This window comes from Ascaphus truei, chromosome 3 (genome assembly GCF_040206685.1).
Source record: "Ascaphus truei isolate aAscTru1 chromosome 3, aAscTru1.hap1, whole genome shotgun sequence".
Taxonomy (NCBI): domain Eukaryota; kingdom Metazoa; phylum Chordata; class Amphibia; order Anura; family Ascaphidae; genus Ascaphus; species Ascaphus truei.
The window spans coordinates 245,079,926-245,098,458 of record NC_134485.1 but is presented as its reverse complement, the minus strand read 5'-3'; the positions used below and the strand labels follow the sequence as shown (position 1 = coordinate 245,098,458).

General features: G+C 42.6%; 1 protein-coding gene across 2 annotated transcripts in view; it reads left to right on the top strand.

The window, feature by feature from the left end:
• Nucleotides 1-6,654: 6,654 nt before the first annotated feature.
• Nucleotides 6,655-18,533, top strand: part of TMEM131 (transmembrane protein 131) — a 185,572-nt gene continuing 173,693 nt past the window's right edge. Inside the window, exon 1 of one of the 2 annotated variants that reach the window (XM_075590544.1) lies at nt 6,655-7,210. In XM_075590544.1, coding sequence (XP_075446659.1) covers nt 7,045-7,210 — 166 coding nt within the window. In that variant the 5' untranslated portion in view covers nt 6,655-7,044. The remainder of the gene's footprint in view (nt 7,211-18,533) is intronic. The other variant, XM_075590546.1, reaches the window with a different exon arrangement.

The following is an 18,533-nucleotide window of genomic DNA, read 5'->3' as shown; positions in this document are numbered from 1 at the left end:
CAAAAGGACTTTGGTGGAAATATTGCAATGGGCAACCTCTTTACCCTGGGACACCACCCATAGTTTCCCCGGGGACCCAAGGCCACAAACAGGTGGTGACAGCCAGTACTGCTGACTCGGGCCCAGACAGTCAAGGTGACCTCTCCCTCCCACCCCTCTGGAAAAGCTAGAGTTCACTGCCCACAGCAGCGCAGGCAAGAAGGGCCCTCACCCACCCTAGGCCCCCTTTGCTGGGCCCTCCCCTATGCTCGCCGGTGCCCACCTGGAAGAGAGGATTCCCCAGGCTCTCATTCTTTGTAGGCCCATATGACGTCCCTAGGTAAGGACACTATGCATCCTGATCCATTACCTCCCTGCCCAGGCCCAGTACCCCCTTATACGCCCTCCCCAGGACCAGTACCCCCTTATACACCCTCCCCAGGCACAGTACCCTCCTCCCCAGGCACAGAACCCCCTTACCTCCTCCCCAGGATCTCCTTATACCCTCCTCCCATACTCATTACCTCATTATATTCCCCCCCCCCTCCCAAACCATTACCTCCTTATAATCCCCCACCGTTGACCCATTACATTTTTATATCGCCAGCCCCCAGGTCCATTACCATCTTATAGCCCCTGGGTCCCATTACCTCCTTATAATCCCCCCTCCGCCCAGGTCTTGCATCCCCCCCGCCTCCTGCTCATACCCGCCACCCCAGACTGCCGGGTGGGAGGGTGGTGGCCCTGCTTTTCATGTTTGTCCTGGGCCCAATGATTTCTGTTGGCGGCCCTGCGGGTACCTGTAGCAGAGGGAATAAAATACACAAGCCCTATGGCTGGCAGACCTATGTTTCAATTCAGCTGGGAAGGTCTTGTTGTCAGGTCCCAGCTGCCTCATTAAGTTGCTTTAAAAACTCAGGCTGCTCACACGTGCTGGGCTGTCTGACCCAGTGAGACACACTGAAATGCTGGAGGAAAACTACTTGCTATAAGGTCTGTCTTTCCTACAATACCTGTTGATTATATTGATACTCTGGACTTTAAATAGCCCTTGTTGGGAAAAGGGAAAAGCCCTGCTCAGGACTGATCTTTCTATTTTGTTTTTGCTGAAAGGAAGCTGTATTATTTTTGTATGCCATATTTTTGAGGCTAAATAAACAAGCCAATTCAGAAACCCACGTGTTGTTGCATTGACCCTGCAACAGTACCCTTCCTGATTCCCTACAGTAAGTGTGTGTGTGTGTTTCACTGTTGGCATTTACTAAATAAACCTGTTTTATTAAACTCTTGTGTTTTTTCTGCCGATCCAAACGAACGTGGTAGTCTGATCGTGACAGTGCATTTTTGCAGTCTGCTGAAAAATACAAATACACACCCTTCTGCCACTGAACAAATCAATGTAATCGTCCGAAACAACAGATAATGTGTTTTGTTTCCGAAACTTTGTGTAGGTATTAGCTTTTCAAATCCAGAACAGTACTTTGTATACTGCTCATTCCTGCTGTTTCTACTCATGCAACAGTAGCCGCTGAAATATTTAGCATCATGCATCCTGGCAACACTAAGTACAAAACATTGCTGCAAAGACAATACAAGGTTTTATGCAAGTGTAATTATTGATTCCTCAGATCTGTAACTAGATCACGTTTTCCTTGCAATTCTTTTCAACATCACTGAATGTTGACAAGTGCGCCTGCTGTGGCAAGTGAGTCACAAGTACATAAAGTGTGTACAGTAACTATGCAGAGGATGCTCTGAACCACATTATCAGGAATGTCAAGCAAATGTGTCTGCAACGCATAAGTAACCTGTTCCAATGCAATGAAAAAAACAGCATTGCGCTCAAATCTTAAATCAGTAGGCTCTCTTATAGGTGGAAAATCCCTGCTACAATGTGGCACAAATAATGTAATAAAAGTATGTCCATTTGACAATCTCCGCCTTTTATTGTAGTCAGATGTTTGTAGTTTATTGAAACTGGATGAAACACGAGTCCGTAAATCCCTAACTGGCATTTCCATCTCTCTTCATATACAAAGGACACTTCTTCCCTGTTGTGTTTTTTTTTTTTTATAATGCATTTAGACATCAGAGAACGCTTCCATAACCCTGATCTGCTCCTGCCCACTACTAGGGTACATTGTAAATCCATTTGTGACAGTGACAGGCGAAGAACAATAGTGGTAAGACCGAGAGAGAAGTTTAGTTCGCTTGCTAATGTCCTCTGGAGGAATGATGAGTATGCACAGCAATAACAAAGGGTTTATGTGTAGTGTGTCAATGGCAAAAAAAAACATTGACACTGTCTGATTTCCAGAAATGGTAAGCCTTTAAAACTAAAGCTCTCTATACCGCATCATGGAATATCTGTGCTCTAAAAATAGTTGCAGATTAATTTCCTTACATAAATGTCTTTTTTTTTAATTTTTAATGGAAGGGGAACTCTAAGTATATGTTAACATTGTAAATAAAAAATGAGTTGGTGCTCAAACTATAGCTCGATGCTTCGCAGACTCGGCTGGCAGCAAGAAATTGTCTCCATGTCTTCAGAGTAAACCCAAGTGTAACGATGAACAGCGCCCCACACAAGAGACTTTTATGAACTTGCATGCAATGGCCTTGGAAATAATGAGAAAACATATCGTATTGTCCAGAAAAACAACTTGTCTGTTTGCAGATTTCCAGGATTATAATAGTTTTATCTCTGACGAGGTTGATTGTTTCTACAATTGTGAGCATTTAAAAGCTCTGCAAATAAACAATGGTGTTTAATGTAAGTCTAATCTATGTATTTCCATTTATTGGGGGGGGGGGGGGAGAGCACAACTTCAAAATTACTGTTAAACCAGTGAATATACAAAAGGTTGAAGATGATTGTTTTGCACAGTCACACCTTCTAGCAGCTTTTAAGAAGGGAGCAAAAGATATTGGACCCAGCACACTTTTGCAGTCTTATTTCTAAGACTTCCATTTATTTATTTCTTTTTACAAAGTTAACAGTACATAGCAAAAAATCAACATGTGTAGCATGCAAGTCATGTTCTTTTCAGGTGCAATGTCTTATTCACTGAAGTCAGGGCTATATCATTAAAAGAAGGCGTTAGGAGCCTGCCCAGTTTGATTAGCTATGTTATTTGCTGAATTTCTGCAACCACACAATCCTGCCCTCTTCTGTGTTACTGTGTAAAATATCACATGAAGAAGATAGAGGGAAGAGCACAGATTTCATCATTCAGAGTGTAATAAATGACACAACACAAAAACAGTCCAGATTCTTAATAGGTTAATCATTATAGGTAAAAAAAAAATTGCTCTTGAGGCTAAATATTATACATGGTATTGCCTTTATGTTTTTTTGTTTTTTTAGTAGACATCCTTTGCCCCATTCCTTTCCAGAGGAGCCATACTTTTGGAATATTTTGTGGTCACTCCGGAAGGGAAGATCTGAATCAGTGTTTTTTTTTTTTTTTTAATTTAGTTGACCTTTGGGTCTCCCAGAACTGGATCAGCTCTGTATGAACATATGGACCTCACTAGTTAAGGAATATGCCATACCCTCCAACTGTACCAACTTAGCAGGTACACTGATCTAGCCCGGGTCCACTCTGGGCTTCCCTATGGCCGGCCCCCTTACCTCCTGGCGCGGGTGCGCTAGAAAGCAGAGGCAGGAGGCAGGTACCGGTTGCTCAGGGGAGACAGGCGAGTCGCCCGAGGTCTGTGGCGGCTCCCGTTGCAGGGTGCCGCCATGTTGGTGCGTGGTGACGTTTTGTGCATGCGCAAGAGAGCCAGAGCGCCAGCCATTACCCAGATAGGGCTCAGCGGGGACTACAGCCCCCAGAAGGCAATGGGGCTGTTAGTCAGGTGTAGCCGAGCAGCCAATCACGAGACCGGATTCCCCTGCAGGGGAATATTCATACATTGCACACGCAAGGAGCACGCCAGTCGGAGCTGGGATGAGGAAGGGGTAGAGTGTGTAGGTGCAGGGCGTCCGTGACTCCTGCATAAGGCCAGAGACACCCTTATGCCCCAGCTAGGCCCCGACTCCCCTCAGCTTGTGGTCGCTGCAGGGACAGGTCCAGTAGTTGCGGACACTGCCCCTGTAGCACCAGTGTGAGGGACACAGCCAGGACGCGGTGGCGAACTGGCGATCCGGTGGTCTGGGACCAGATCACTCTACAGATCAGAGACTATCTTCAATGGTGATACCATCCACACGGGAGGTCAACCCAACTGGAGGCGGATGTAGTCGCTGACAACAACCATTGCTGGATCAGTGGATCCTATCCTTCCATTGTGGCGCTACCGGATGCTCGAGTACCCGGCAGGTATCAACAAGTGCACCAACTTTACACATGGTAGTTTTGGACAGCGCTGTCTCACACATTTGGGTGGGTTGCTGCTTGTGGACACCAGGGTGATTGGGTGCCCAAAGGCCCTCAGTACTTTGGGGGATAATCCATCAGGTGTGGATATTGAGTTGGAGGACACTGTGAGGGTACGGCTGTGCGAGGCCTAGTTGGTGGGGATGGTATATTGTTGTTATTCTTATGCATACAGAAAACTGTTATTTTATTCAGTGTGTGTATTATTGTATTGGGTTCTGTGACAGGGTTATTCAACATAGTAGGATCCCGTGCAGGTGGAGGCGCTGTCACCAGATGGATCATACACACCCCAGGCTCCCAGCAGTGGAGGCCCTGCCCTCCTGTGAGCCACAGGTAACGCATCACAGATACCATAGCCGCCCTATCTACCAGGGGGTGGGGGAAAGTGCGTTACAATTGGAGGCGCTGCTGAGATCTCAGACCTAGGGTGCCTGACTCAGCAGTCAAATTTAAGTAAATCCAATTCACCATCATGCTTGTGCCCTCAAGACAGGAGGTCCATGCCTGGGCCTTCAAGTTCCAAGAACCACCTAGCCAAGTAGTCACAGTGGGAAATGTCCCGCTCTCATGTCCCAAACAGAGATCAGGGATCACCTAAAACGACTCCCCGGTCTTAGCAAAGCGCGGATTAGAGGGCGAGAGTTTGATGCCACATTTCAGTGGGGCACCATATTACTAACGACGGGTCATACAGTAAACTGTTATTTTATTCAGTGTGTGTTTTATTGTATTGGGTCCTGTCACTGGGTTATCCAACTTAGTAGGATCCCGTGAAGGTGGAGGCGCTGTCACCAGATGGATCATACACACCCCAGGCTCCCAGGTAACCGCAGGTAACACACCACACACACCTTAGCCGCCCTATTTCCCAGGGGGTTGGGGAAAGTGTGCTACACTGTTTTGGGGTCCTGTAAGACCAGCTGTATCTATTAAACAACGTGAGTGTTTATAGTAAGCGGCAGATTAGAGGGCCTCCATAGGGAAGTAACGCCATTCAGCATGAGTAGAGACACTATAGTGGGACATGCTATGTACAAAATGTTAGAGGGTCTGATATGCTGGTCCTGGAGCTTTTCAAGATCAAGCAGCTACGAACACAGGCATTGCTGGAGAAGCAATAAATAGAGGATGTATTGATGACACTCAATGTTCCCCCTAAATGTCCTGAACTGATTGGCTCCCCAGAACCAGACTGGATGGCACACAGATACCCAACAAGCTCTGAGAAACCCCAAACATTAACACATATATATATACGGTTATATATATATATATATATATATATATATATATATATATATATATATATATACTGTATTAAGTGTCAAAAGGAGTGCTAGTGGGCGTGGCTAAATGTATACAGCAAAAAACAAACAAAGATGCCCATAGCTACTTCCAATGTGACAAAAATACAGTGAAATACCTATATATTCTCTTGAAAAGGGGTCATTTAGTTCAACCCTTTGACCAAAGCGTCTTAAGTCTGCTGCCAGACTGGATGGCCATGTTCTGCGAGATGCTTCAGGTATGTTAAAGCTACAGATCAAGCAATATCCTACATGTATGTGTTTTTTTTTTTAAAATAAATCCGTTCTGTACTATGAGAAAATACTTGTAGCATTTTTTAAAACAACTCTGAATGACATTTTTAATGTATTTTAATGTAACAAGCCTTTTTATGTTTCTATAGCAACCATTTACAAAGTCACCGATACTGAGTCAATACTCCTCTGCAGCCATTTAATGATCCCCGAGCCAAATCTTCGCCGATCGATCACAGGAGAACGGATCGATCGGAAACATAGCTTATTACTTATTATTGTGGGGATTGTATTGATGCACATATTAAAGGGGGAAAAAATAAAACGCCAGCTTGGACTGCTGCTTTAAAAAAAGAACAACAAAAAAACAATTTCTGTAGGCAATCACTACCCTAAAGCATTAGCTGCCATTGGGGGCTGAAACACATTGCACTTCAGGTTACTCTGGCAGCCCAAAGCTTGGTTTAATGACAGTCTGACAGCTCAGCATCCTGTCAGGTGATCCCAGGTAAGGTGTGTGAGCTATTGTTATTAGTGCTCCTCCTCCTCCTCACTGACACCCTGATGTGCACATGCAGCTGGAACCCCTGGCTCCAAATGACACGTGACCTGCTGCTTTGCACACAATGCATTTCCTTCCATGCCTGAGCTTCCCTACGAAGCGCTCCCTCAACTGGTCGCTAGGTGCCACTGTGCTGTAGTGAGGCTGGAGGAGGCGCTCTGTCTCTCCGGAAGCGGAAGGGTGTGTAGATTCTCGCTGGTGTTGGAAAAGAAAACAGTGAGTGAGAGGGACGCTCTGGCCTAGAAGGCTCTACTGCTCTGGTGGAGTTCTGTCTAGGTGAGAGCAGCTCGAGGAGTGCAGAGAGAGGAGACAGACTGCAGCAAGCTGTCCGCAGGCAGCAAGGAGAGAGAGCGGCACAGAGCAGCCTGACACGGCAAGGGGAGAGAGAACGAGACAGGCAGTGACTGCAGCCTGTGAAACAAGAGGAAGGTAGAGACTGCAGCACCATTGCCACACTGAGACTCCGTGTCAGGAAGAAGAGACAGGCGGATAGTAGTCTGCGGTAAAGAGAGCAACCCCCAGCTTTCCTGCACATGGTGTCCACATCCTGAGATCAGCCCCAGCATCCACCTCCAGCATGGCCCGGACAAGGCCCTCCAGTCCCCTATGCTGCTGCTGCTGCTGCCCATCGGGAAACAAGCGCACCCAGCAGGAGAGGAGCAGCCGCATCCCCTGCACGGGGCTGTACAGCCTGCTGCTCATCACCCTGCTTACCCTGCAGAGCGCCCGCGCACACACAGAGGGTGAGCACAGCCTGTGTATCCCCCCCATACACACATACACACACACGCACACCATGTGTGTCCCCCCCCCACACACACACACCATGTGTGTCCCCCCCCACACACACACCATGTGCTGCCCCCCCTCCCCACACCATGTGCCCCCCCTCCCCACACACAAACCCATGTGTGCCCCCATACACACACACGCACACCATGTGCGTCCCCCCCCCCACACACACACCATGTGTCCTCCCACACACACCATGTGCCCCCCCCCAAACACAAACCCATGTGTGCCCCCCCCCCACACAAACCATGTGCCCCCATACTCACTTCACCCACACGCATCACAACACTATGCCATCGGTTACTGTGGCACACATGAATGCGAGTACATCTAAAAGCTGCAGCACATGTATGCTGATGACCACACACGCCACATGTATACTCCATGTGTACCTGGGATGCACCCATATTCACAAGTATTCACATACATGCCCCTCCAACTCATTGACCTGCACTTCTTGTGACACATGGTGTAGTTGGGCTGGGATCACAATTATCATTATGGTTATTTTTAGTATTTCTTATTGCTAGTATAAAATAAAAAGTGACTCGTGCTCATCTGCATGCCATTGTATATCCACTGTATTACATGTGACAGCAGAGGTAAAACTGGTATTGGGGACATGTGGAAGGGTTTTGTCACTTCTATCCAACAATAACCTTGTCTTTTATGAATTAAAGGGCGGACAAAAATATAAAAAAGCTTAGGAGCGGGGGGGGGGGGGGTGCATTGGCTGTATCGGCTCAGTTGTTACGCATACAGAGATACAGTTGTTCTGATATTATTCCTGTGTCTTTTTCCTAGTTCTTATAATTTAATATTAAATGCAGACAGCACCACAATTTACAATTCTTGTGAATTAATGTTTTTAAACCAGGTAAAAACTGTTAATATTTGAAGAAAAGAGCTATTATGTTTTGTACAGTATTGTCGTCATATATAAATATTACACCAATATATATTTATATTCATCTGTAGAAAGAGAAATTTTGGTGTACACACACTATATATGTTACTGGGATCTGACTAATATCTGCTTTGTCATTGTGTATATCTATATACTGTATGATGCTGGGATCTGTGCAAACTTGCAATAGCAATATGACACACGGAGACCCATACTTAATAGCATTCAGAACTGTGAGTACAGATAGGATAATACTTAACCTTTACTAATATCACCAAACTAAAATGTCCAGAGAGATCTCAGAAATAGAAATGCTTATTGGAAAATTGCCATCGGATAAAAACAGAGAAACATATAATTGAAGAAATTGTTACTGCCATCTGACATATTAGCTATCATGTTAAACACACAAAAAATGTCTCTAAAGACAATATAGGCAACAGTGCCCACATAACCATGATGACGTAACGGTGGATCTAAGGAAACAATATCCAGCCCCAGTATAGGTGAACATCTAAAAAAATAATAATAAAGGGGAAAGAAATGCCCCACTGTGCAAAAATTGAAAAAGTAAAAATGACATATCCTAAGTGAAACTAAACAGGATGGTACTAAATAATGGCTGCCCTGGAAAGTGCAGTGACTGTGAACGATGTGAAATAAAGTGCATCCAAATCCCTCTCCCTCCTCTCACCTACTGCCACAACCTTTGAAAAGATGAACATTAAACCCTCAATGGGTAATGTTTAAAGTAGCGAATACAGTGTGTTAATAAACAGTATAGTCCACAGATGTATGTACATTTGTTCCTCTTAAATACACTGAGGAAAGGCGTCAATACTGGTAACCTGTAGAGTAAATGCCGATTGTAGCTAGCAAATGTTATGGACAAATGGAGTTTGTCCATCCACTTCTACAGCTGCTGACTGCATTTTAGTGTGACTATTTGAACCTGCTATATGTTTGGGGTGTCTAAATCTCCTATGTACAGTAATATCCACAGGACAACTTGCAATAGCTGCTGTATTTTAGCCCTGCAATGTATTTAAAGAGTTAATCCCAGCGGGCACATTTAGGACTGAATCAGGGGGTCTCTAGAGCTGGATCCCTATTCATTTCAGCTTCGGGGATCCCCTGTTTCTGGAGATACTTCCCCCCCCCCCCCGTAGTAGGTGCAGGTAGCTGCTCCGGCTCACTAGCAGGGATCAAGTAATGGCTGCTTTTAAAGCTCCTACAGCCAATAGGAAGCCGTGATATCATCTGGTGTGATTGGCTATTGGCACATGACACGGGAGATTTCAAAAGCAGAGAACTATCTGCACCCCCTTCGGAGGGTAGTATCTCTGGAAACCGGGGGCTCCTGGTGCTGAAATTAAAGGAGTCCAGCTCCACAGACCCCGTGGTTTAAACCTGTTAAAAAATAACAATTTGTCTGCTTTAATGTGAATTTTAAGAAATCAGATTGTGTGTACCAAAGTTCTGCACTGATTGACTGATCCCTGGATGAAGTCATAGCATAGTTCATCTATCTGTAAATATATTGGTGGAAGAGGCGCAATACTACAATATCCAGAAGCCCCTGTAGAAAAACGATATCATATGACAGGCAGCAGCCTTAAACTAAGGCGCCACACCCCTGCTACAGTAGTATTGTTTTTTAGTATTAACATGCTTATTCGTTTTACTGTCCGTATCGGTGCACATCCTTGCTGTTATAATCATATTCACAGCACACCAGGAAGGGAGCTGAATCACTATTATTAATGTTGCAAACATCACCTCTCTTGCTATTCATATTGCTCCTATTTATCTCCCTCCTCCTATTTAGTGCGCAATTTGTTTTAGCTTGTTGATTAATAACTCCTTAAGTGCTAGTGATCCTGTATCTTGTTGTTGCTGCAGATGTTGTATTGGGAAAAGTTCTGTTTTGGCCGTGTGTGTGTGTGTGTGTTAGATTAAGTTATTTTGCCTCCATGTATCTACATTTGATCCAATAGCCTCAAACCTGGTCATGGGGGGATGGAGTTTTTGATTCCTTTTATTTTCTAGGATTCTAGTTTGGGACCACACCTTATGTGATGCTGTTAGGTTACCTTTAAAGTTTGGATCAAGCTGGGTCCACATGTGGATGCAGCATGTTGATTCTTTCTCTGTCCTGCACTTGACCCAGTGTTGTCTTATACTGGTAAACCTGTATTTATACTGACAACAATGGCCATGTTTACCTTCCCGCTGTGTGTGTGCTACCACTTTCAGTGCTGCCCTAGATGATTAAATGTGAAACTAGCCATTAGGAAGTTAATTACTACTAGAACTAAGAAAATCTTAATTCTTCCTGTATGAAATGCTGATATTAAGTGTCTGTGTGTACAATACAAGTCTTCTAGTTTTGTTCTTAGTACAAGTGATTTCTCCTTTCCCATCTTAAATATGAAATGGTCCCGTTGTACAGCATTAAGTTTGGCCTTGACTACAAAATGTCTTTGTTTGATCTGGGTCGTGTTTATCTCTGTTGTGCTTCTCCGGTCTAAATGTGCTAAGTTTGTAATACTGTGAACTGTGAAGCACCATAGGAAAGGTAGAGAATGTGTTTCATAACAGTGCTTTCACTTCATTGAAAATTCAATATAATGTATATTGATACTTTTGTGCATTCCTCTTATGATACTTGGGGGAATATTCACCTAGCTCCCACACTGGGTATCAATCACACTGCGATCCCTCGTTAACTGAATCCCAGCATCCGTTATTACCCAGTAGGATCATTGTGGAAGTTGGTAGAATAGCTTCCTTCCCTGCGGCCCAAACCTGGCATGCAAACTGTATTCAATATCTATTTGCCGCCTGAGGGATAATGCGTTTACTTACCCCTCTGTCAGCAAAGGGGTGAAATCTGTTGCCTGGATGTGTGTAGCACCTGTCTCCCACCCCTGTTCCTCGTGTCCTCCTCTGCCTGATCCTCTTCACCCTGACACAGGAGGATTCGTGGTGTAACAGGCTGTCCCGTTCATCACAACCTCGCATCTCGCATCGCTGCTAGATATAACAACTTTAGTTGGGGGATTTTTATGGAGATGTTGTACTAGACTTTTTTAAATTATGCTATTAAGCTTCTGATTTGAGGGTTTTTTTTTGTTAAAATATATAAAGTTTTACATTTGTGTTGCTTTGCTACTCAACAGCCAGTTGGCAACATGCAGCAGTCTTGTGTTTTTACGGATTTTATTTAGGTTTGTCTTTCCATGGTGGCTTTTCTCAGATTAATGTTTCCTGGAATGCTAGTTTTTTTTATTTTGTATTTCTTTACATGTTTTTCCTGCCTTTATTCTTTTTGTGAAAGTGTTTGCAGCGGTAGTAATTTCTGAAAGTGAAACCTGCCATATCTCAGTGCAGCAGAATGTTGACTTATGTCCAGAATCGATGTCTGAGCATTCATTTGGGGATTTGTGTGTGTGGTTTTTAAGGCTTTCTTCTGCCAGATCGGCATCAGGCTGTGGTGCAGTTGTCAGTGAAGAAAATATTTTCATAATCTGAAATGACAAGTAAAAGTACTTTTCCTAAAGCAGAGCATTATTTCCAAACTGGCTTTTTTTTTTGCATACTAACCTAAATCCCTACCCCTCTAAGATGTCCTGAAGCATTATTTTTCAACAAACATGAATTCGATTCGATCAAGTAATTCCATTAACTTTACATTTATTTTGTTACATCAATGGAAATGGAAACAAAAAACAATTTGGATGATTACATCCTTTCTTCTTGCAATGCTGTTATGATGCCATCACTAGCTAAAGTAGCAGTCTATAGATATCAGACCAGCGTATCTGTTGAAAATAAAACCATGTAATAGCAAAATGTGCTGTTAAACTGGGGCGATTAGCAGCAGAATTATCAAAGAAAATAAATCCTACTAAAATGAATGAATGCGTTGGTCTTTCTGGTGCTAATCTTGCAGAATAGAGAGCTCCCCCACTTCATCCCCCTAATTGCCACTTGCGGTAAAACAGCCAGTGTATGCCACCATGGGGATCCCTAAGATGAGTATTAAAGTGAAGGCTGAGGAGCTCTACAGAAGCAGCAGGTCATTAAGCAGAAGTCCATAATCTGCCCAGTGTGATCTCAAACATGTCACTTCACACCTATACCTTTACTGGAAAATGAGATGATTGCCTTGTTAGGGCTGCCACCTCAAATATTGTTAGCACTTTATTTATTTATTTTTTAATAACATAGATAAGTTGGAAGTGGTGATAAGGATTTCTATATGTTGCATATTTTACGTTCCCTTGATTCCACAATAAAATATGTCATCGGAAAGGATAAACATGGTGTGAGTAAAGAGATAATATAAACAAATGTCACTTAAACATTATTAAGCATGACGCTTACAAAAACTGGTTTTGGTGTGCTTGACACTTGTATGTCCTAAACAGTTCTCGGAGACTCGCAAATAGCAATTAGGTGAGCTGTTCTTATGGATGGGCTGTTTCAAATGGAAGTGTACTGTATATCGACTGCAATCATGGAAAGCCTGGAAAAACGTCTATTGGTGGGAGCCCTTTAATAACAGCCTTTCATACGAGATTGGATAAAGCAATGGGTTACATGTGTATCTCTATACACACGTACTTGCTTTTAGAGGAAGGCAAAATCTCATTCAATTAACAGTTGAGTTGTAAAAATGTCAGTCATTATATGGCAGGTAAGGAAATTATTTCTGTAATACATATTTGAAACCAGAGACAGAACATAAAACACAGACAGAGCTCAGTACACATCCAGTGAAACTCATACACGGTACAGTGCCTAAATATATATGTATAAATATCTATTAAATAAAATGGTCTTTTAGTTTAACATTTTAGCCAAATTGTTGTAAGCCCCTGAGCCACTGCACGGCAGACCACATTCTCAAGGGTCCCTAACACTAATATAAATTCTTAATAACCTGTGCAATACCAGGAAGAATGATTTATAATAAATCTGTCAATATTAGTTGCAAAGTTCTAAGTCTGATTGAAGCTTTTATTAACCTGTACATTACCAGGAAAAGCACTCTGTAATAGATTTGTCACAATCATACTGCAAGCAAGTAAGTTCCCCTGAGAGTGGGAGATGCTATGGAGTGAGCTTTTAACCATTTAAATGTGGGAGGGGGTAAGCTTCAATTAGGTAGGAGGTTGCCACCCTCCAATCAGCTAAGACTAGATGAACAAGAATTGCAAAACATACTGGACACCTAACAAGCTCCTATTGAACCCCCAAAATAACCACAACATATATAAGCATATGAGTGTCACAGAGGAGTGCTACTGAGCATGGCAATATATATTTAAAACCAGAGACAGAACATAAAACACAGACAGAGCTCAGTACACATCCAGTGAAACTCATACACGGTAAGCCTGGAAAAACATCTATTGGTGGGAGCCCTTAATAACAGCCTTTCATACGAGATTGGATAAAGCAATGGGTTACATGTGTATCTCTATACACACGTACTTGCTTTTAGAGGAAGGAAAAATCTCATTCAATTAACAGTTGAGTTGTAAAAATGTCAGTTATTTATTTATTTATAAAATATTTTACCAGGAAGTAATACATTGAGAGTTACCTCTCGTTTTCAAGTATGTCCTGGGCACAGAGTAAAACAAATAATACATGGTTACAAGTACAGTTACATAAATGAACAGGGTATACATTATATATAAAGACATTGCATGCACAGTTAAAGAATATATATATTATGAGCGTAAGAAACGGTTACAGACCAGGTTAAAATGTGAGACAGCCTTAGATTTGAAAGAACTTAAACTGGTGGTGGATGTGAGAGTCTCTGGTAGGTTGTTCCAGTTTTGGGGTGCACGGTAGGAGAAGGAGGAACGTCCGGATACTTTGTTGAGCCGTGGGACCATGAACAGTCTTTTGGAGTCTGATCTCAGGTGATAGGTGCTGCAAGTGGTGGGGTGAGGAGCTTGTTCAGGTAGCTGGGTAGCTTGCCCATGAAGAATTTAAAGGCAAGACAGGAAAGGTGAACTTTATATGGCAGGTAAGGAAATTATTTCTGTGATACATATTTGATGCAGTGACCTCTCTTCCCCCTTATTCTTCACTGTAATTGAACCGATGGGAATATCGTTGAGACAATTAAAAAGCGGGGGCATAACATCCCATCGTTTGCTAATCAGATTTGGTAAAGTTATTTGTGATGTTGCAGAAGAGCAGATTTAGGTTAGCAGGAGTAATTGATCATATTCCCATGACTTAAACTTTGTAATATACTTAAAATGCACCCTGTTGTCTATGTATTCCATCACAGGTGATATAATTTCCTTGTTCTATAATAAGGGGAATCTGCTTTACTGCAATGTCTTACTCCTAAAAAGTCAGTTGCTGAATTGTCATTAGATGTCTCTTTGCTGTGCATTATAATGTGACTTCTTTTGTTAAATAAATGGCTGATTGTTACCATTGGTTTGTGTCCTCGCCATGGTCGGTTTGTACTTGAATGGCACGAATGCGTGATGAAACACTTCTGTTATGTTATTAAGGTTGTGGGGTTAATTGGGCTGTGTGGTTCAAGAGCTTTCTGGATTGTGGTGAAGATGTGCATGTAGGTGTTAAGTGACAGGGTAATTCTGACTTTCCCTTGGGCTTCATGCCTTCATCATGATCTAGGGAAGTAGTTGCAAATGAACCAGAGCCAAGCAGAGTTTTCTCCAGCCTCCCCCATCTCTATCTATTTATATTTCATAAATGATTCAGGGCCAAATATCTCATTATTATTCCTTGCCACTCCACCAAGAAGAGCAATGCCAAAAATGGACCAGGAAAAGACCTTTTATTAAACCATATTCAATATTTCAATCTCATGTTTAACGATTTTATTTAAGTAGTACATGAGTAAGAATTGCCATTTGTTTATAATATTGTGGCATGCCTTCTTATATAATGTGCATTTAGTGATTTAGCTCAAGCAATTGGCCCCATCATTTCATTATGAAATCAAGCCAAAGGAAAACAGTATGAACATTCAGGGTTGTTTTTGTAACATAAATGAAATGAGTGAAGCTTTCATTTTTTACTTTGTTGCAAGAAATATGTAACTCTGTTTTAATTAACTGTAGTGCCAGAGAGGGATACTACTGCTCTTCAGTCTTTTTCCCCCTTCCTTTTTCCTTCTGTATATTCTATTTTCAGTTCAGGAAATAAATAGCATATTAAAGAGGTAGTGGTACATATCGGGTCAGAAATAACTTTGAGCTGATTCTATGAATTCCTTAAGCGGGTTTACTGCCCTGAAGTGTAATTTGCTTCCCCCGGAAAGATTGAACCACCTAGAAATAATTTTACTATATTTTTATCCCATGAAAAATTAATACTATTTGTTTGTTCGTGTTTGCTGTATTCAAGCATGTTAGTTGATTGTAAAATTATGGGGCCATTATTAGTCAGATAAATAAACAAAGACCCCATATAATTTAACTGCAGTTTTGGGGACTGGCAAACAGTCTTATCAATCAGCAACATTTAACCTGTTCATGTCAGTATCTTTTTATCACTTTGGTCCTTGGAGGAGCTGCCTTTTTAACCAGTTCTTTTATGCACTGGTATAATTTTGATTTGTTTGTCTAATAACCTAAAAGCCATTAACTGATCGTTAAAGTAATTGGGAAAGTTCCTGAATAAATTGCCTCCCCTCCCACCCTCCCCCCCCCCCATGACTACGTATTGTTTTAAGAATGCATATCCCTGGAATCAACTTTATAAATGTAGTTTTCCCTATGTCAAAATGTTGGTACCTTTTTTAAAATTTGAGGGGACTAGCACCCTCTATCCATTTTTAAGACCCACCTTTAAAACACACCTGCTTAATGAAGCATATGAGTACAGTAGCTCCATGGCTGATACTTTACACCTCATACATAAAGCTTGGCCCCCTGCAGACACACTTACCAGAACACCCTTCTACTGTCCCTGTACGTTCTTCCTACCTACAAATTAGATCTTCGGGGCATGGACTCCTCCTTTTCCTTAATGTTACTTTTATGGCTGAAACACTTCTTCCCATTATGCGTTATTTGAATTAGTTGTTATTTATATGATTGTCACTTGTATTACTGTTGTGAAGCCATACATACATTAATTCCTTTGGCATGTGTACTACAAAGTTAAAGGGGAAAGGTGGTAGTTCAGCGGTGCGCAAACTGGGGGGCATGGGAGATTTTTCTGGGGGGGTGGTGTGGGGGGCAGGTGGTTGCAGAGGCCCCGCGCTCTTCACCATGCATTTAAATTAAATCAAAGAAAAAACAAAAAAAATGGGTGCACTAATTTAGTCAGCTGTCACTGTATTGTTAACCAATATAGGTGATGGAAGGTGATTTAATGTATGTGAATTATAGAGCTAATAGGCGATGTCTGGAATGGGTGGTAAGACCCTGTCACACAATAAAAATGATGGCTCTGAATAGCCCCAAAACAACAAATTACAGCCTATAGTGAGGCAAAAGTGAACATAAAGGATAAAAAACAATTGTTTATGACATGAACCAAAATGAGGAGCTGAAAGAGTGGTCCCAAAACAATAATAATTTTTTTTTATATAAGTAAGTAATGGGAGTCTTTATGTAGTAAGCCCAAAGTCCAAAATGATGCCTTTAGATGCAGCCTCTCAGTTCAGGATAACCAATACTTATAACAACGATACCTCCAAAAGAGGGAGAAGGAGTGGCTCAGTGAGTAAAGACACTGGCACTGAGTTTGAAGCAGGGAAACCTGGTTCAATTCCCGGTGTTGGCTCCTTGAGCAAGTCACTTTATCTCCCTGTGCCTCAGACACCAAAAACATAGATTGTAAGCTCCACGGGGCAGGGACATGTGCCTGCAAAATGTCTCTGTAAAGCGCTAGGTAAAACTAGCAGCGCTATACAAGAACATGCTATTATTAAGAAAAATATAGAGGCACAAGACAGCATGAATATAAATGCCTTTATATTAGAAAAATTGGCAAAATCAATACCTATACAATAGAGCAATGGGTAATGCATACAATATTAAAAAGGTGTGTGCATAAAAAGTGATAAAAACAAAAACTTTGCCTTGTTGGTGAATTCCCTCCGTCAGGGGTAGGTATGTTTCTGCTCAGGAGTAGCGGGGTGCTGGCACGCCAATCTGTACCGCAGCTAGTGAGCTTGGCCTTGATGGTGGTCTCCTGGGTGGATATCTCATTCGACTCCTGTCCTGGCGTGTGCTGCGTGTGACCGCTGCGGCTGGCTAATGCTTTCTCCCTTCTGCATATACCCGGAAGTGACATCAGGCACAAACGGATTTTACCACGTAGAGCAGGAACAAATCAAATAGCAAGGCTTCAAATTAGCCAGCCGCAGTGGTCACACGCAGCACACGCCGGGGGATCAAGTGAGGCCCCATCAACACTCCAGCTGTGTGACGTGTGTCGTGTGTTATGCGGTTGGTGGATTTAGTTTAATTAGTCAGTATTGATTAACTACATGGTTTGTGTTCATTGTAACCGAACCTAGATCTGTGACGCATATGTACTGAGGTGGGGTTGGATCCCCTCGGTTACTTTTTATTTATTAATAAATATCTTACTATTTTTTAATCTCTGGTGCGCATTGTGTGCATTTTTTTCTTACCTAGTAGGACCACACATGTTCAAAGAACGTATGTGTATGCACAGATCGACCATCAGAAAGGCCCTTTTGGATACTGGTAATCTGGAGGATTTAAAACTACAACCGGTTGCAAGACATTTAAAAAAAATGTAGGCATACATCTCAAAGTTGCTAGAATATGTTTATCGTACAAGCACGTTCCACAGCACGTGGCGGTGATAGGGAAAAACTTCTATTACCACTGGAAGCAAGGAAGATTTGAGCTGGAAACAATGGCACCAAAAGGACTTAACGAAGACTTTCAATTAGGATGTTTCCTATGATTGCTATGAGATCTGACTATTTTGGCTGCTGGATCATTTTGTATTAGGCCGTGCCTATAGTGCCATCGATGGTGACGGCGACTCAACGGGTGCCGTCGCCAACGGCGAAAGTTATATTTCGCCGGACATCTGCGTCACGTAATTCCATCAATTTGATTGGTTCAAGGGCCATCACGTGACGCGGCAGCCCTTGAAAAATCAGATTTTGCTGGCTACTAGTTTTCGTGCCATTGCTTTGTCGCTGTCGCGCGCACAATAAGCGCACGCGGCGGCAATGCTTTTTGTTTTCGGGCGACGTCGCCGGCACTATAAGCACGACCTTAGTGGGGTTTTGTCCAACATGTTGTGGACTCTCAGATCATTTTATTCCCATGGCTACTATTTTTGCCTAGTGTGTCTGTTCATTATGG